Source organism: Haliotis rufescens, unplaced genomic scaffold, assembly GCF_023055435.1.
Source record: "Haliotis rufescens isolate VD_foot unplaced genomic scaffold, xgHalRufe1.0.p SCAF_1, whole genome shotgun sequence".
Lineage (NCBI taxonomy): Eukaryota > Metazoa > Mollusca > Gastropoda > Lepetellida > Haliotidae > Haliotis > Haliotis rufescens.
The window spans coordinates 88,451,539-88,472,703 of NW_025963779.1; the positions used below are offsets into that span (position 1 = coordinate 88,451,539).

Genomic DNA, 21,165 nt, shown 5'->3' on the forward strand with positions numbered 1-21,165 from the left:
TAAAGATCGTTTCAAGGCATCAATAGGGGTAATCTGACCGTGGTTGCTGTTAATAACGGTGAGTTCAGCGATCTTCCGATCGCTTCACACACGATTTTGTCGAAATTAATTAAAACAATATTAAAAGATATTTTGAAAAAATTAATGAAATAAGTTACAAACATAAGTCCAGATATGCAAAGAACACTTTTTATAGCCAGACAGTGTAATTACATGATTATTTTGCGTACTTCAGTATGGATTTGTTAACATGGTATTTCCGGTGTTACGTGCTCACTGTAATGTCTTTCCATGGGGGAAAAAAACTTCAAAACTCATTATTTCGTATATAATGTGCACCCCCTTCTACACAGCTGTGTTTTTGGGGAAAAAAGTATGCACTATACTCAAGAAAATACGGTATCCTTATTGACTGACACATGCTTTAGTACAATACTTGTTACATACATACATTTCTTTTCTAATTGACACATGCCCTATCAGAATGTACCACAATGTAGTTGATCTTCAGAGCACTAGCTCCACATAAACACTGCAGCAGCCATATGCCTCAACTCCTGACATGGATAATGAAACACAGCAGCTGTCCGAGACCAATAACTTCCAAATCATACATGAATAACTGAGTTAGTATGGGTGTTTGCAACTTTCAGCAATATCTAGCCAGCTCACACCACAAATGGGCTTCACATGTTCTACCCACGTGGGACTCAAACCCAGGACTACAGAGTGATGAGCCAACTCTGTTTAGGTTCAGCACCAATCAAGTCAACACTCCGCAACATGTTCAACAGAAAGTAATCAGCATGGTGTATCAATACCACGAACAAAGTAGAGGATAACCTACAAGCAACGAGGAATTACAGATTATCTGTTCAAAGTAAATTAATTTGTAAGTCCCAAGGCATGGCTTCACCTTTCACCCGTATTTCACAAGGGACACAAAATCCATACTTCTATATTGGTGTTGGTTATTCATTGTTTTTACTCAGCGCTGTTTACAAGAACATGCATAGGTTGGGTGTTCTGGTTGTAGGACACCTCGGTCAGTCCACGGTTGCAATGATGAATGATGTCACAAGGCTCCTTATAAGTCTTAAGTCACAGAGTACTTACTCAAGTTCTTATCTGCATTGAATATTGACAGTTTTGGGGGGGTATTCAATATTTTTTTACTTCTCTGGGTCCAGTGTGTTAGGTATTTTAAATCAGTGACTAGACATTTTCCCCCTATAATTCTGCGCTACTGCTGACTGAGGTGACATATGCACCTGTTGGTGTGTGCCCCAAGTGTCACACTGACTTACAACAAAGATATGCACGTCTATTTAACAATAAGAGCATATCACAGCCATCGCCTTGTACATGTTGTACATGTTGTGCATGCATTATTCACTGCAGTAGAGTTCATGAATGTGTGATACATATATCAGTAAATATATATCTGTAAAGAATTACTCATGTTATAGGAAGGCAAGTTGAAAACGATCATTGGGTAATTATGCAAATTGTTGTAAAACTAGTGTTTTTTGTAAGTTTCATGTTTATTTATACACAAGTAACTCTAAACTAATTGGGTAGTCGAGGTATATTTTGCGTATATTTGACACAAGCTGCTTATAGGCAGCTCTGCCGACATACAATTGTCTGTGACAGCATGAACAATGGATTATGTCATCTTCAATTGTGTGTGATGATGGGTTGTTACGAGTATTATGTCACATTGTGGATTGCTCCACAAAGAAAGAAAACAATGGATCAATTGGCAGGGACTAGCCAATCAGCAGGAAATAACAGGTAATAACATATGCTCATTGAGAATGACAGAAACTATTTTCACGGTCATTCATGGCTAATTGGGTAATGCCAGAAATATAATGTCCAGAGAAATAGAGGTTATCACGCGAGTATGTTTGGGGATGGCAAATATCCTGCATTAGGAATAAACATTGTATTTAGCGAGCCTTGGCGAGTTCCAATTTAGTTCCAACTGAAATCTGTTTCCTATACAGTGGCGAAGCAGCATAAACACAAAACAACAATCCTTGTTTTTAATTGCCTTTCGCGGCAATCCATCGGTCTGTCCGCTAGTGTAACTGCCCTTTGTCAAAGGGAAGCTACTCTAACCCTAGTCTATGAGACGTCACAGCCACGGTCAGACGTTGTTGACAGTCGATCTGTCCTGTCATAACGTTAAGAAGTGTAGTCAGATGTACACAGAGCGACAAAACGAAACAAGGTAACAATTCAAACAAATTTCGGCCAAATCCAACTATTTTAATTTGTGGAGAAGGTTTCAAGCCGAGGTCTACAAGCACGGATATGGCTACTGATCCCGCTTGGCTAGGCCTCGTGCCCTCGCAAAATTGTTTCAAAATTTGGACAAAATTTATATCTCCAAAGTTGCCAAAACTTAGCTACGTCACAGTTAGACACTGATTTTCAGTATATTGATAATGATAGCAATTATCCCTGTAGTTTATCCAGATTCCCGATGGTTAATTCTGACTCGATCGCCGAATGACGAGGGCGACGCCATGTTTGTTTATAAACATTGAAAGTAGTCCCTACTTGACCTTTGAAATTTGCATCTCTCTCCGCATATGACCCCAACGGATATGGCTTTATCCTGCCGAGAAACCTACCCATTATATGATAATACTTATTATTTGCTTGTTTGTTTGTTTGTTTGTTTGTTGTTTAATGCCGCACACAGCAATATTCCAGCTATCACTGTGGTCTGTATAAACGAGACATTCCAGTGACTGACATCATGACATGCATCGTCGGGATGAACAAAAGCTAAGGTCAACAGTGATGAATAACATTCCAGCCAATCAGGTACAGCTATTCCAAGTTTTTCAACGTGCCAGCCCCTGAGCATGCTGAGTGCAACATAATTATACACACTTTATAGCTGCAGAAATTGACAGAAACACACCAACCTCAAAATCATTTTGTATAGGTGAATCACAAAAGGGGTCCAGTCTCCCCTCCCACCCACCCTTCTTCAGATGCTGCTCAATGCATAACGTACTTGCTCCCCTGTCACCCATGTTCTACTTCTTCCAATGCTAGGCAAGTGCAACCCATCAGTATGCTAACTTCTACAGAACTCCTTCCACTCCACTCTTACCAACACAGATCCTGAGAGGGTGCAGATGGTGAATGACATACTTGTATGTTGTTTATTGCTCCACTCAGCAATATTCCAGCTATATGACGGCGGTCTGTAAATAATCGAGTCTGGACCAGCCGATCCAGTTACTGATATCATGAGCATCGATCCACGCAATTGGGATCGATGACATGCTTCAACAAAGTCAGTGAGCCTGACCACCCGATCCTGTTAGTTGGTCTCCTCTTATGACAAGCATTGTCTCCTTTTAAGGCAAGCATGGGTTTCTGAAGACCTATTCTAACCCAGATTTTCGCGAGTCAAATGATCATAGGTAATACTACTTTATAAGAAATTTATAGGAAATGGCAAACATGTAATGACCAAACATATTCATGCTGACATAATTTACACTATGACTTACAATTTGTTGTGCCCTAAAAACACAGGAAAAATGAAGGTGGGATTCTGAAATATGAAATATCTTCCCCCCTTAATAGTATATCACGATACAAGTTGAGGACAAATTATCACTTCACTAAGGTATCCTGAATGTTATACTGACATAGCTAATAAGGTGTGCCCTATCTGTCATTTCACACACATGCACTATTAGCTTTGCACGTTACGATCTGAAGAGCATCACGCAGCAAGTCAAGTGGTCTCCTTCTTCTCAGCACCGACCACTACACACAAAGTCATATACTCCTCGGCCCTCACCCTCACCACTACACACAAAGTCATATACTCCTTGGCCCTATCCCTCACCACTACACACAAAGTCATATACTCCTCGGCCCTCACCCTCACCACTACACTCAAAGTCATATACTCCTCGGCCCTCACCCTCACCACTGTTTACTGACTGTAACACAGAATAATCACAACTTCATAATAAATATGACCTTGATGTGAAACGGGGTTTTACATCGTATTCAATATTAAATAAAACATAAAGCCACGTGCATGCATGTGTGTGTGTGGCTGCTTGTATACTTGTCTGGATGAATACTGGTTTTATTGTGCTAGCTCACTGAGCTACCAGGCCACAGTTTAAACATGGACAGCACTTTATACTGACTTTACTTATTCCCTTATTGCCGAGCAGTACCATCTTTTCATATAGTTTGGTATGATGTGGTTAAAGCATTTGTAAAGGATCGAACCACCGACTTTCTGCACAACAGGACGATGCTCTATCCACTAAGCCATGAGGCGCCCCATTAAATGAAGGCAGACACATTTGCTATGTTTGTTTGTTGACGTACTGACGTAATGACGTACTTAGCAATAACGGGCATTTCTGATTAAATGCAATGTTTTTATACTTACCTGACACTACACAGTGCTATAGGTGTTGCGTCAGGTAAGGTCAAACATGAGCATTTCTGATTAGATGCAATACTTTTATACTTACCTGACACAACACCTACAGCACTGTGTAGCGTCAGGTAAGGTCAAACTTCCAGTTATATGACGGGGGTCTGTAAATAATCCTGTCTGGACCAGACAATCCAGTGACTGACATCATGAGTATCAATCTAAGGAACAGTTAGCCTGACCACCCGATCCCGTTAGTCGCCTCTTACGACAAGCATGGGTTGCTGAAGACCTATTCTACCCTGGATCTTCACAAGTGAGACACATTTACTGATTTGCTATATACATGTGCATTATATCATAAAACAATGAAAGCTGATTAAAAACCTTCTCATCAGCTGGAGCTATTTTACAGACTTGTTATTGTGGTAAGGAACCCTAATGCAGTAAGAGGTAGGGATACATAAAACTGTATTATTCTGAAAGTTAAAAACATATTATTCTATGACTAGACTGAGTGGATTAATTATTCAACTGATACTGACAGCTGTAAAATTAATGAGTGAAAACTTGATAAGTGAGTGAGTGAGTGAGTGAGTGAGTGAGTGAGTGAGTGAGTGAGTGAGTGAGTGAGTGAGTGAGTGAGTGAGTGTATGTTGTTTTTAGCAATATTCTGGCAATAACATGGTGGGCAACAGCAGAAAACCTGGGTTTTCAGTGTGATCATGCTGTGATCACTTGGCGCTGCCCACTTGTGACATGACATGGCACTGCTGCCGGACAATGTCAGTTGTTGGAAGATTCCCATTTTCAATACAGATTGTTCTGTGGGCAAGCCCAATATCCATTTCTAGTCTTTCAAGCATTGTCTAGGTAATTGTAAATGAAGGCAGTTCCGACAGTCCGAGACGGTCAATTTTGTTGACGGACGGTCAGTTTTTAAAAGTTGCATGCCCTATTGTCGGGCTATTATTATATTCCCAAAATTAGCTAGGTTATAATTCAATGTAAGATGTAAATTAACTGTCATTTTCTGAGAACTAACATTAAACTACTATTCTTACCACCTTTCGTTTATATTGAAAATTCTCAACTGGCAACATTTTATCTGTTCTGGAAACTTTGCAAAGTTGCCAGTCCGGTTGTCTGACTGAAATTTTAGGGAACTATATTCACTGATGGAGGACAAACTCTTTGGAGAACCTTTAGAATACAGTACCACACACCTCGTGAGGACGATCATGACAAGCAAGCAGTTTTTGTGTGAGTATCCGTCAGACACGAACTCACGACCTTCAGATTGTTAACCCGACAGCTAACTGACCGAATTTACCTAGTCATGCCCACAACATTAAAGAACTGAACAAAAAGGGTCAAATAGGTGACGGACATTATGAGGGCTACAGGCACGCATGAATGACATGGGATTTACTAATTTTTTACAGAAATGTGTGGTAGTGATCATAGCAAGGTTGGTTGGTTGGTTTGTTGTTTTATGCCGCACTCAGCAATATTCCAGCAATATGACGGCGGTCTATAAATCATCGAGTCTGGACCAGACAATCCAGTGATTGATATCATGAGCATCGATCCACGCAATTGGGATCGATGAAATGCTTCAACCAAGTCAGCAAGTTTGACCACCTGATCCTGTTAGTCGCCTCTTACGACAAGCATAGTCGCCTTTTACGTCAAGAATGGGTTGCTGAAGAGCTATTCTACCCCGGATCTTCACGGGTCTCATAGTAAGGAACGAGGGAGGAATAAGTAAGGGTAGTAAAGCCACAAGGGTGAGTCCACTTTTGAATCATTACTGAATAAATGTAGCGGGTAAAAGTGGCTTGTATGAATGTTCCAGGACTGTTTCCAGTAGCCAAAATATTCAACACTAAACCATTTTATCCTGCTTTTCTCGAGGTTTTTGTGTGAAGAATAATAGGAGCCACTATAGAATCAATAATACCCACTGGTGTGACTGGCAACAAAATACTACAAGTTACGTCATAGGGTATTGTGAAGTGTTTGAAAAGTTTGTGCTACTGTATTTTAAAAGTATGCCAACTCTTTAAGACATAGGTATCTTGACTAATATGGCTTAGAAATACCAGACCATCACTGCCAACATGTCAAAGACCTGAACTCGTACAGCTGAAGCCATTTTGATGTAGTGGTCTTGATTTTGAGTCTTCACATCACGCCTTGCCTCTACACACAGGTCCCCTCTGTCATTGTCGATCAGTAAACATATATCTCTATGAACATCATTGCAAATCCTGAACAGCATTCATCCATCATTGATGAAAACAGAATGGTGATGTCCCTTAATCGTGTCAATCAATAACAATCAACATGGCCATGCTCTTCAATCACTGAGCTGATCCATCAAGTGTTTACCTAAGTTTGGTCTCTTTGGGGCCATCAGTGTTTTAAGTCAACATCAAATCTGTATGATAAAACACACAAAGACATTTACACTCTTTAATCAGTATCTGAAACCATGTTTTCTTATGTCCACTTGTGTGTACAGGTCAATTTTCAATACGGAAATACACACCTAAATAAACAATTCCATTCTGTATAGGATCTACTGGATAATCCGAGGTTCAAATCACAATAACCATGACAACATGCTCTGATTTAAATAGCAGCATAAAACATTTATAATGAATAACTTATCTCTCAGTCTTGTCTGTAACAGAACACAGACTCACTAGCTCCCTGAGGGTTCAGTAAAGCACTCACAATAAGCATACCACAAACTGAAACAGTCCTGCCTTCCTAAAGCATGTCATCAATCATTCCCTGTCTGAACATGCTGCTCATTGGATTAATGAGAATAATATCACATACACCCAATACACAATGAAACACAAAAAGATACAATGTACAGCTGTCAATACAGAGATAAAACAACCAATGTTTGACACAATACCAGCTACACTGTTACAACAATGTTCATAAAGTGACTGTTAATGAATTACAATGTTTAAACATGTTCAACGTCCAACCTGTTGAATAATGCAATACCTCAATACTATGGCCCCGTTTGTAAAAATAACAGCCCTTCAGTAACATCAGTGCTTCCATTAATAACACAATTCTCATTTAACATTTGTCTGTAAAGTAACCACAAGTAAATGTGCAATTCTGTATGTAATGAGTCAAGAGTTGAATGTTCTTGAAGAAGCATATATTGTTCACCCACAAAAGATCCACCATGGTCGCATCCATATGAAATGGAAAGTAAAACAAGTGTGTTTCTGTGGTGTTTTTTTTATGCAAACAAATGACAAATTACAAGAAACAATAACTAAACAAGCGTATAGTCAACAAAGTCATCTATATCCCCCGCCCATGTTAACACGTTATGGTCCCAAACCAGGTAACTGACCCAACATTTCTCTTAGCCCATGTCAAAATAGCTGCAATGGAAATTCTAAAATAAACATATCTAAAACTCCTGAATATGAAATGGCACCAATTCAGTATGTGCTTTATATATAGATATGCAATGCTTGGCAAGGAAATATTTAACAGTTTATTTGTTATACTCCATAAGTGAACCCACCCTATATTAAAACTTAAATCCAACTTGTTGCCATGGAAACATAAAAAATAAAAATTCTAAAATTCTGTAATAGCAAAAGGCACCAGTTCAGTATGTGCCTGGTAGTCATGCAAAGTTTTGTAAGAGAGTATTTAACAGTTTTTGAGTTACGCTCCGGAAACGAACACCACCCTTATAGAACCTAAGTCCAACTTGTTGCCATGGAAACGTAAAAAAATAAAAATTTCTAAAATTCCTAAATAGCAAAAGGCACAACTTCACCACTAAATGCAAAGTTTGATGAAAAAATGTTTAACAGTTTCGGAGTTCTGCTCTGGAAACAACCATCACTCACTAAGTTAGCTTATGTCCAGCATGCTTTCATGAAAATTGTAAGAAAAAAAAAATTGGAAAAATTCCAAAATAGGAAAAGGCACAACTTACTTCACCACTTAAGTGATATAAATGCAAAGTGTGATGAAGGATTATTTAACAAATTTTGAGTTCTGCTCCGGAAACGATTCAGACAGACGGACAGACATGCCCATAGCTACATCCCCCCACATTACATGCCGGGGGGGATAATAAAATAACACTTGTAATACACTTGAGAAAATCTGTCCTCTTCCTTCCCAGAGAGTTTGATAATACTCTTTGAACATGCTTACATTTCTGAATCCCAGTTTTATTTTGTGAATTTACCATGCTGTAATCATTTGTCTATGGTCTTCATTTTCAAAGTGTTTGTCCAGATCACATTTGTGAAAAACAAATTCCATGTGCGATCTCTTGGCACCAGGAACAGATTTTTTCTGTGCAATTAAGCATTCTCATACTAGGAGTGACGAACTCTGACATTTGTACTTATATAACAGTCATATATTGTAAGGAGAATGATCATATGTAACATGCATAAACTATCTGAATAAATATACCCCACTCAAAGTTTACATGAGATAAGCAAATAGAACCTAGACAAGTCTACTAAGCAGGGTATAACATGGCCAGTAGAGATAAGCAATAAACAGGTTCCACTGAAATCATGGAAACATGCAGGACACAATGGCAAGCACTCTATATTCACATCAGCCTCCTCATGGCCTCCCTGAATATAGATGGCCTCACTGAACACACTCCCCGCATCATGCTAATGATACGAATACATCACGGTTTGGGATTCTCTGTCTTGTCAACTGCATCCATGTGTAGAATCAAACCATGACAAGTGAACACATGCACTGTTGGGCTACATCATCATCGACACAAGAGTCATATGCATTAGGAGGTGACCATCTAATATTCTAGGGGATGGGTATTTTTTCAGACAGAAATTTTTATTGTCTCTGCTTTCAAGACTTACAAATATTTCACTGAAAGAAGGAACCATCTACAAATATTTCACTGAAAGAAGGAACCATCTATCATATTTTGCTTCACAACATATTCTTTCGACATCCTGAGCAATTACAGCGAATATTATATTTGGGGGCAAAACTTGAGGAAACCTTACTATTACAAAATTTTCTATTAAAAGAAATGTGAAAAATTTCATGTTTAAATTATCCCTTTTCATTGGAAAACATGTCAAAATTCATTTTCAAACAGATTTTTTCAAGTCATCATACAATGTCAGATCTCATCAGCACAGCATAAACCTGCCTATCATTCTACCAACATTGCATCAAGTGGTGGGGTAGTCTGTGGTTAAAGTGTTGGCTCGTCACGCCAATGACCTGGGTTCAACACCCAACATGAGTACAATGTGTGAAGCCAATAACAGGGGTCTCTGCCATGATTATTGCTGGAATAATGCTAAACCCTCCCTCACTCACTCACGGTAACAATGCAGTTGACTGGGTGCAGCTTACTATTGCGCTAACTGGCTGTGGCTGCTGACAGTGGTTCCTTAGGTTCCCACCACTTGCCACTCAAAACACTCAAACACCCCTTTACAATCATAAGAGTTGGGTACCATTTGCCAGTCAAACACCCCTTTACGATCATAAGGGTTGGGTACCATTTGCCACTCAAACACCCCTTTACGATCATAAGAGTTGGGTACCATTTGCCACTCAAACACCCCTTTACGATCATAAGAGTTGGGTACCATTTGCCACTCAAACACCCCTTTACGATCATAAGAGTTGGGTACCATTTGCCAATCAAACACCCCTTTACGATCATAAGAGTTGGGTACCATTTGCCACTCAAACACCCCTTTACGATCATAAGAGTTGGGTACCATTTGCCAATCAAACACCCCTTTACGATCATAAGAGTTGGGCACCATTTGCCAATCAAACACCCTTTTACGATCATAAGAGTTGGGCACCATTTGCCAATCAAACACCCTTTTACGATCATAAGGGTTGGGCACCATTTGCCAATCAAACACCCCTTTACAATCATAAGGGTTGGGCACCATTTGCCAGTCAAACACCCCTTTACGATCATAAGAGTTGGGCACCATTTGCCAATCAAACACCCCTTTACGATCATAAGAGTTGGGCACCATTTGCCACTCAAACACCCCTTTACGATCATAAGAGTTGGGCACCACTTGCCAATCAAACACCCCTTTACGATCATAAGGGTTGGGCACCAATTGCCAATCAAACACCCCTTTACGATCATAAGGGTTGGGCACCATTTGCCAGTCAAACACCCCTTTACGATCATAAGGGTTGGGCACCACTTGCCAATCAAACACCCCTTTACGATCATAAGGGTTGGGCACCATTTGCCACTCAAACACCCCTTTAGGATCATAAGAGTTGGGCACCATTTGCCAGTCAAACACCCCTTTACGATCATAAGAGTTGGGCACCACTTGCCAATCAAACACCCCTTTACGATCATAAGGGTTGGGCACCATTTGCCAGTCAAACACCCGTTTAAGATCATAAGGGTTGGGCACCACTTGCCAATCAAACACCCCTTTACGATCATAAGGGTTGGGCACCATTTGCCAATCAAACACCCCTTTAGGATCATAAGAGTTGGGCACCACTTGCAAATCAAACACCCCTTTACGATCCCCAAGGTTAGTTGTGAGGTGGGGTTTGATTTGCAGGGCTCAATTTAGCCATATGAAATATGCACCAGTGCAACCTAATATTTATGTCCACATGCACCAAGTGCACATAAAACTTTGTGTCTGATTAACCCTTACATGTCCACACAACATCAATATTTGGACAAACTCATCATCTCAAATTTTTATTTACCATACTTCATGACACATGACACAGTCATCAGAGATCTGTGATTTTACTTATTAAGATAAGTTTATACATCTGTTTCAGTTTTGATAAATTTATGTGACCAGGGTGCAACCTGGTTTAGTCAACATCAACCCTGTGCAGGTTAAATCAAGTTCCTTTAATCAAGCCCTGGTCAGCCATCTCTTTTTTATGAATTAGTCCATTGTAATTTGAGGAAACTCTGTACAATTAATATCAAGTTTTAAGTTTGGAGGAGAATATTGGCCATTGTGCATAGACATAACCCTTATATAAAGGTAAACAATCTGCTGCTGACTTGGTACAGCAGCACTCACTAGCTGTGCCCGTGGTCACCTGGAAGGGTGCTGCCTAATTAGAGGAACTCATTAGCCTAGCTTAGCTTCCAGCTGGCAGCATGAGTTCAGTCCTCCACACAGCACTAATTGAAACCTGAAACAGTGCACCCGGTGAAATGGAATACTCCCTCACTCACATCCAAACAAGTCTAAATCAGTAACTAGTGGTATTAATTTTCACAGTGCAATTTCATTTGGGAGGTGTTGTTTCATAAGCTTCCTTATGGCTTCTAAATTGTAATTTCACCATTTCTGATGAGAATTATGGAAATAATGCTGTGAACATCATTTCTTATTCCAATTGTTTACAATGTGGACTATTATCACTACTTCATTATTTTCAGAAAACATTTCCAATTTTTCACGCTAATATCACATTTACTTAAATTGACACTGTTTGGTACATTGAACTTATTGTCATAGGTCTTCAAGATCCTTCACTTTCAGTCATGTAATACTTTTCGCACATGGTACTATGGTAAGTGAGAATTGTATTTAATGCTGCTTTGAACAGTATTTGAGATAAATTATGTAATGTCAGCTTTAACATGTTTCTGTGGCAGAAAGCCTCAAGTGATGCAGTTCTTAAATCACATTAGTGAAATCCACAAAAACAGGTATGGTGTTGAGAAATTTTGGCACCTTTGATGAGTTTCCCGCCCCCACTCACCCCTCTGCTCAGCAAATATGGTATGTTATGACAGTGGTGAGTGATATATTTGTATCAATCAGGTAAGTATAATCATCCTATGCCAAAGGATATAAATGTAATGTACGTTTGTCTCACCATCACCATAACACAAGTCATTCAGTGTGACACGAGGAATAAGTCGGTAAGCGCGGTAGACGTTCCTGGATCAACGGACAGCGCCGAATTGTCTCCGGGATAATGATAATATCAACTTGTAAACATGAACAAGTCACGTGAATGTAGGTTACATGTACTGCTGTCCTGTCGCTTATTGAGGATACACGCGTCGGGGCGTCTGACGCCGCCGCGCCCGCCCCCCAGCTGCTCCCCACGTGAAATGTCACTCTTACCTTGCTCCAAAGATATCCTTCTTCGCTAGGTTAACACCCTGCTCCACTTTAATCCGGAGAAGTCGGGTGGTTCCTGGGGGCTCATTCTGAAAAACAAATCGGACTAATTAGCCATGGTTCAAATACAACGCCCGATGTTTATCGATCAAGTGTACAAATCGTCCGCTACTTACTGGAATCTCTGGCAATCCAAATACCTCAGTTATACTCGCCATAAACTGTTTGCTATACTAAAAGTCGGTTAACTTGTATACTAGATCTGTGCTGAATGTTGATGATGAAATGCGCAAGTCCGGGGAACGTACCCGGATGTAGTTGCACAATGACCTTACTAACGTCACGACCTGACTCATTTGAATGCCGCCAGGTTGAAAATAGCTCATGTAAACAATGGGGGATTGGGTCAATACAAATACTTGTCCTTTATGTACAGAAAAGAGGAGTAGTGTTGCGCAATATGTCACGTCATGTAGCATCATAAAGGTGTCAGTACATGGACTTGTTTACTTGTTTTGAATAGCAAATCTTTCATCAACCCAAAGAGGGCCCCTCTATTCACATGACAGTGACGACGCTCTTTAAAATACTACTAAGAAAACGTGTCTAAATTCAGGTCAAGTTGGAAGGCAAGCAATAATTTAATATCAGCTGTGTATGTGAACGCGCATGACAATATATTCGTTGTAATGCTTTAATTTATATTCAAAAGATTGTACGATGTAAGGTTAAACGTGAATTTAACGATTAAAACTAAAAACAAACTCGAGACCAAGCAAGTGAATATATTAACAGTTGAAAAGATTAAGTTGATTATTTCGGCTGAAAGGAGACTATAGTTGATTAACTTTCATTATTCCAACATGTGTAGGGCGGTTGATGTTAATGTCAAAAGTCATGGAAGTGACTCCAAAACAGGAAGCTCGTGCACCTGCCCATCAATGTTTTACACCTAAGATATGTTATGAAACACATGTGATAACCAATTCTTTAAAGCAGTCATGTGCCATTAGTCCCTTTCTTCATTCATACTTAGGTATTCGTTGTAGTTACATTTTAACAAATGTCTGCCTAAGATATGTACATCATATTCAAACGAAAGCATTACATGTTGGATTGTTTTAGGGACAATACCCAGTCTTCATAGCAGACGCATATATCAGCTTATATGATAGTAGCGTCAATATACACATGGGCCATGCATGGGCTTTTGGGCGGATATCCACTGTCACTCTACTGAGGAAGAACAGGAACATGTCTGTTGGACTACCGGAAGCAGTTATTGTGTATGTGCGTGAATAAAGCTGAACAGGAGATAATGTTCAGCTATCGATTGTCATAACTTCTCACGTCGTACAGTTTCAATACCATTGAAATACCAGTATCGGTGACGCCTCGTGTCGGTGTCTGGAAGAAAGCTTCCACTGACGATAAGGGATGAGGACAGCGTTGGCATCTTGCCAAGGTTTCGAAATCAGGCTGGGAATTTCCTTTCTTGATATGTAATAGTCCACGCTGCAGTGGGGCATGAAGACCAACATTAAGTCATGAAATCTAATATTACACAATATCCTTCTTGGCTCTAAAAATAAAAAAATTTAGAGGTTCCCTATGCTGTGAAATAGAGCCAGCTAGAGCTGGCTGGACTTGTACGCGTTTCTAGATTGGTTTTTTTTTCATAAAACAAATATATTCCACGGTAAGGTGGAGGAATATGGGGCATGCGGAACGGTTAACAGCAGACAATGAAACTATTGAGGACTGATGCAATCGTCTAGCAGGTGACGCAGTTCATCTCAGTATTTACATTTCTTAAGGACTTTAATACAAGCTCTAATTTCATAATCTACACGTTTACTATTGTGACGTTTACTATTGACGTAAGTCTGCCATCTGACACTGGATCGTAGTGTACGGTGTGTGTGTGTGTGTGTGTGTGGGGGGGGGGGGGGGGGGGGGGGGGGGTAGTATGTTGTAGGCAGTAAAATTGACAGAGTAAGAATATTGATATTTTGGATCCCTCCCTTTAAAACTGCTGGATTCCGCGCTTGATTTTTCCAAACACTTACTTTAATTGGGACAACCTGCAGCCGATTGGTTTCATATAACCTCGATGTTCCAGTGTCGTATCTCCATTTCTTTACCCCATGTTTGTCATAGTAGAATGGATAATTAATACACTTGATAATTGGGGGTGGGTTTAACGCCGCATACGTTCACGATATTGTTCAGTTATCATATCTATACTGTTATGAATTGTTTGATAGGAATTTCTTAGAAATTGACGAGTGACAAGTAAACACAATTTAAACACTTCTTAAGTTTACTATAATAAGGATGAACTGTACATTGCTTGACAGCGGTATACGGATCTATACCGACACGTCACTATTACAGTAAAATAAACAGATTGTTGTCCATAAATTATGTCTACTTTGCTAATCAGTTATGTGGGAGGAAATCCCGCTATTATTTAGGTCGTAGACTTTTACCACTTTAGTGCAACCTATGAGCACTGGCATATATGGTCTTGACAAACTCAAGAGCTGGGGTGTTCTGGGATTCACACCAATAGGCTACGACAGCGAATCATTGCACGGCCAAGGGGCGCAACTCTGGAGATGCGGTGCCTTAGATCCCAGATCTATCCGCGACCCCCTCCTGTACATGAGTACAAAACATCGAACAAAAAGCCATATCAATATGGCCTATAGAGCTATATGCTGCGTACGCATCTCTCGCCAAGGCTTACTCCCGCATGGCGACAGATGTAAACCCTATAGAGTAACCTCCCTTTTCGAAGCAGACGACAAGTCGACGCTCTTTACAAACGAGTGCTGTAGGGCCATTTGAACCCTTAACGGTGCGATTGATTGAAGTCATTCAACATTGCCTTGTCTGCTACCTCCAGTTTAACTACCTACTTCAATCAAAGAAAATATTAAAGTGACAACTCTTGCTAAAACACACAAGAAAGTCACAGAACATGCCATGGAACAAGCCCTGAAGGTGAGTGGTTGCTGCAATATCATTAAGATCAGGTCTAAGTTCTCGCTCCCACTTTGTTTGTTTAGCAGCAGCGAGAAGTATGGTCTGATCTTAATGAATTTGGTGGTTATATTTGTTTTACACAATGTATATTATAGTGGAGATATAATACCTCCGTGTCAAATAGAATCTGGACCAGAGGGTCAATGAGTAGCCTGGCTCCAAGGCTGTACTGAAAGAAAAATCCATGGATGTATAGTAATTTTATCCTTATAATAGGCAAGTCTAGATATGCGGACAGTACTCCAGTCTCCTACAGGAACAACTCGTTATTATTTACATAATCTAGAAGTTATGATTTATACTAATAATGATTGCCTTAGAGACTTGTGCAAGTCTAGCCAGTGAGCAGCAATACCAGGTTGGAAACCCTCAAGCGAAACTCAAGCGCGGAAACATCTTTTTGAAAAGGAGATTGCACAGATGTTTGGAAAGGTGCGTGTTGTACGGGATAATAGTGTAAATATTAAATAAGTCGGGAAATGCGGCAACATCATTAGTATGCTTAAAGAATAAAGCTGTGCATCCGGCACACCCCAATGCATCCGCGCATCGAATTACTTTAGATTGTAGACTGGGATGCAACAAAACTATATGTTGTTCACATGCTTTGATATTCACACAAAACCTTCATACACATTTGCCTATATATCAACAGCGGTTGAAAATAGCGTCGTGCAAATATTTTCCGGGTATAAATTCCGCTGTAGTGGCAATCTACCGAGGCTCTGGTGGCATGGAATAATCTCTGACAAACTAATACAAAGAAGATTGTAATGGGCCGCTGGGACTTGTAATATGCACGGCATCTATCTTTTCTAAGCGTTAAGAATTATTTGCCATTCAGTCGAACCTTCTAGAATGCACGTAAAAAGACTAGAAGCGGAGAGTAGTGTGTTCATTGTGAAAACTGATATGGTAACATATATGGATCTATGTAATCCCATTGTCACTGTTGTTTGTTTAAATCCATACCAGTAGCCGTAACTCTGTACATTATTCGTTAATCCGGACGACATGACTGCGCGGCGTGGTACCGCCCGGTTTATGCTAATAATCTGCAATGAATATTGCTTTGAGACATTACTTAATCATCTTTCTCACAAAAAGGGTAACACGAGGTAAAAAACAATCTCATTAAAGATCGTTTCCCACGCGGCCAATCTGCGTCGAGGCTCTAAATTCTCGCATTCAGACCGGCATACCTGTATCTGATTCTCGAGAACGAACACAAACGGGCGGTTACGAAATTAAATGATAACGCAGTGCTATAATGTAGTTGTGGACCTTTGTCGTTTTTGAGCGCTATGGCATTTACACCCGACAGGGAGTTTTTCAGACCTTCACACAGAGGTATCGCATCAGGGGAAAATATCTGATTTTTTTTAGACAGAAGACAAAACAACAACAATAGCAACCAAATGTTTAGATTGGTTCTTATTCGACAAAATAGAATAACCTCCCTCCCCATGTCGATCTAGTTTTCATTACCTAAACCTGTGAACGGAATCCGTGTGAGGGGGGATCTGATTATATTTCACGTTTTAATTTTGATTCGGCAGATTCGTATACAAACATATATCTACTGCAGCTGGTATGGAATAAAATTGGTTATTGAAGCCATCTCTTTGTAACCGGGGTTACTGTGATCAAATATACAAATCACTGGAAAAACAACCTTTTTCATGTGTCCGATTGACATGAAAGCCACGCCAAACACAAAAATAAAATAAAATGTTCCTAATATGATTGAAGGGGAAAGAAAAATATCGGCGCAAACGGATGACCAATAAGAGTGGGTTTAAGATCGGATACAGTGGGGGAAAAATGGTTCTTTTCCTATACATTAATATCAAAGTTTGAGATCTTCAAAGTAAACAGCTAAATATATCACAAGAATTTAAGTGATAAATCGATCTTAGGTTATGCTCCCCATAACATATAACTATATTTCCTGTATATAATAAACCCAGTGATACTTATTAATGTGTATCACCATTATTAAGAAAGGAAACTGCAGGAAGGCCACGGATTGCAAATAACGAGAGGCCCTATCAAGGTTATATTAATCATAACCTTATCACATGAACGTGATGTACCCTTTCGAACAGTTTCGAAGCACCACTGTTAATTTGATACACAAAAAAAGACAATACAGACCCACACGAACAATGTGAATCTACAAATCTGTTGTCCCGGATTAATTAATATAAAGGTACACAGTACGAGGTAGCATTATAACGGCGAATCATAACGTATGGCCGACCGCCGAAACATCCGCTATATATATTTATCATCGGCATTGGCTCTATGGGCCATAAACATCTACATTCAAAGCTACAGTTTTGCCTTTCCGAGATGGAGCTGTATCACCTGACCCGCAGTATTGCGCCAGACGTGCGGAAGTCTGAAGTTAAAGGGGGTCTGGACTCGGGCAAATTTGCAGTCCCATTACATGAGATTGGTACCACTTGTGTGCTAAGTTTTATAATGCGGATCAATCTAGCAATTCATGGCCTATGCAGAGACAATGTCACAATCCACTTACACAACACGAATTACAGCATCTGACCGAGATCAAATACACTCCCGACGAAGGAACCCTGTTTTAGTCAGAAGAACGTTCGCTGATTTAACGATTATACGTGTGTACCAACATGTGACTGAGCAGTATTTACAGTTGAAACGATAATATATATTATCATGTCCGTACACACATATTGAAGGATTTAAACTGGCGACATCTCGCGTCTCGCGATATTCAGGAAATGAAGTTTCAGCACACTGTGACCCGTGACGAGGTTGATGAGAATAAGAATATATTAACTGAATGCTTACGTTCGCCGTTGGCTGTTCGTTTACAGATGGTTGTTCGTTTACATACGGCTGTTCGGTTGCCGGCGTTTGTATTGAGCTATCCGTCATTGTCGTATGGCCACCACTAAATCGCCCGAGTGGATCCACACCTACATCAGTATGCGTTTCTATCACAGATAAGGTTTACTGACTGGGATACACGGGGACGGCACGCAATGGACGTGTTGCAATAGTCCGTCACTTGACCGCAACGTCGCTTAGTCATACAACCAGTTAACCTGTCAACACAGCGAGGGGCCGTCTTAAACCGGTCGTGTAAACAACGTACACAAAATACTGGGCGTTTTATTCAAAGATGGTACAATTCACGTATGGTGTGTGTGAGGTAGTATGTCATAGGGATATTTTTCCCGCCGCGTCACACATACATGTGCCATATACCGTATAACAGGACAAGGTCAGATTGTATTGTGTGCATTAAATCGGATCAATGCAAAAAGAGACGCATATAGACATGAATACTTTATTTTTCTGACACCAATGTCCTCCCACGTCTTCACGTACGTGTTTTGAGTTTCAAACGAGTATAAATGTTAAAAATATACCTGTGGACTATCGATATATAACTGATGTTAATTTAAACTTCAACAACAAACATACTATTTAGGATTTCTGCTGAATTAATTGGTAGTCATAGGTACGCTGAAAATTGACACTGCCCGTGTGACGTCACTGGGGATTGAATGGAATAACACACTTGGCTACGGCGAGTCTTGAATAGTTGACATACTTTGGCACATGAGTGTACAAAATAATAACGACAACTTGTCGCCTCATTCCTCTGTCCGTCATGGAGAACTATCCCTTGATGTCTGTTGACGAGACATATACTAAACCCGCAGGCGTAAAGTACATTATACACTAATTTCGATAAATGAAGTCATGTGAATAGCGGGCCCACGGACTAGTAATGGAAGGGAGGTAACTCTAGCAAACTTAATGTGCAAGCTCTTGATTTTGCGTTCACGCTTAATACTCATCTGGTCCAATGTGCGAGTGTGGCAAATGTCTAGAGCAGTGACTATAAGATTGAAGTATTTCTTTTAATTTTGATGTCGTCATATTTTGAAAATAAACTATTCCTGAATTATTTTTTTTAACTTGCATGTATTAAATTACACAACGATACAATGTTATTTGCTGTCTCCTGTTGTAATTGTCGTGACGAGTTCTACACATTTAAAACAAATAATGTTTTAAGTACAATAGTGGCATGCTGCACACACAAGACTCATATGATTATTAAACCAGAGGTGACTCGGATACCATTCTACATGATGATCGTGCGTTATGGAGAACTGGAAGGATCCCTTGCCACCTCTCCGACCACGGAGAGTCGTTATTACTGTTATACAGCCTGAATTACGCCCTCGACGACCATCAGTATAAACTTTGGTAACATTTTATTACTGTTATACACCTTGAATTACGCCCTCGACGACCATCAGTATAAACTTTGGTAACATTTTATTTCTGTTATACGCCTTGAATTACGCTCTCGCCGACCATCAGTAGAAACTTTGATAACATTTTATTCGTTATACAGCCTGAATTACGCCCTCGACGACCATCAGTATAAACTTTGGTAACATTTTATTTCTGTTATACACCTTGAATTACGCTCTCGCAAACCATCAGCATAAACTTTTGTAATATTTTATTACTGTTAAAAAACTGATCAATATGCTACTGTTTTTACGTTGTGTATATTTCACCCAGCAACCATACTATTATAATTTATATTTGTTTTATTGATGTTTAATACCGACCCTATGGTATTCATCATAAAAAACTCCGTTAACCATGCAAGTAATAAGAAAGATGCCTAATACACATGTACTCAGATAGTCATAACGAAAAGCTAAATGTAATACATCGGATTAGTAATTTCAAATTGTTCCGCTCATAAGTGAGTTTGGTCATATCAAGTTGTGCACGACAGAATTTATTTTTCCTAATACTTGATATTTCCCATCCAAAAACGCATAACCTCTGTATCATACAATATCATTCTTACATTCGGTCGTCGAAAACTTCTCACAAACGGCACCTGAACAGTTTTCCTGGAATGTGCGCATTAGTATTACGTCCAAAGGCGAGTGATTGGTCAGTCGGACAGTGACAACAGTCAACTTAGTCTCAGCTGAAACTTGGTGTTTTAAACAGGTGTGGCGTAACTACCATATAGGGAAACGACAGATGCCTACATATCACTTTTCAACTTTGTCGCCAACGCTCCCTAAAAACAATGTTCATTCCTAATACATTTACCATCCCTAAACACAGTCGCGCGACAACCTCTATGTTCCAACATGACATGTCGCTGTTATATATTATGCAAAACACGTGACTTAGATCCGGGGTAATTTATACTTTGAAAGTCAATCAATGCTTAGTTGGGTAACCTAATCGCAACTATTGTATACCAGACTGGTGTGTATTTATTATTGGTATATGAAGAGTGTTCAATGGTTGCTCGCCTTTATCATTCGTAACACTTAGCTGCATGTACATGTACAGTCTTAAATGTTGTCGTCCGTGTTGCTACTAACTACAGTACTCCTTGCGAGAGGGAGCTGATAATTACATTAATCAGGCTTCAAACAATTTTTAAATTGCTGAGCAGCGATATTGTTG

The 21,165-nt window shown here is 39.8% G+C and overlaps 1 protein-coding gene across 7 annotated transcripts in view; it reads right to left on the reverse strand.

Moving 5' to 3' along the window:
- Positions 1–21,165, reverse strand: part of LOC124118918 (E3 ubiquitin-protein ligase NEDD4-like) — a 92,836-nt gene that overhangs the window by 34,012 nt on the left and 37,659 nt on the right. For 4 of the 7 annotated variants that reach the window (XM_048403024.1, XM_048403019.1, XM_048403026.1 and 1 more), the window contains exon 2: positions 12,607–12,692. In XM_048403024.1, the coding sequence (XP_048258981.1) occupies positions 12,607–12,692 (86 nt within the window). Of the gene's footprint in view, positions 1–12,606; positions 12,693–12,779; positions 12,917–18,489; positions 18,679–21,165 lie in introns of those variants that run through there. The other 3 variants (XM_048403034.1, XM_048403032.1, XM_048403031.1) reach the window with 2 other exon arrangements.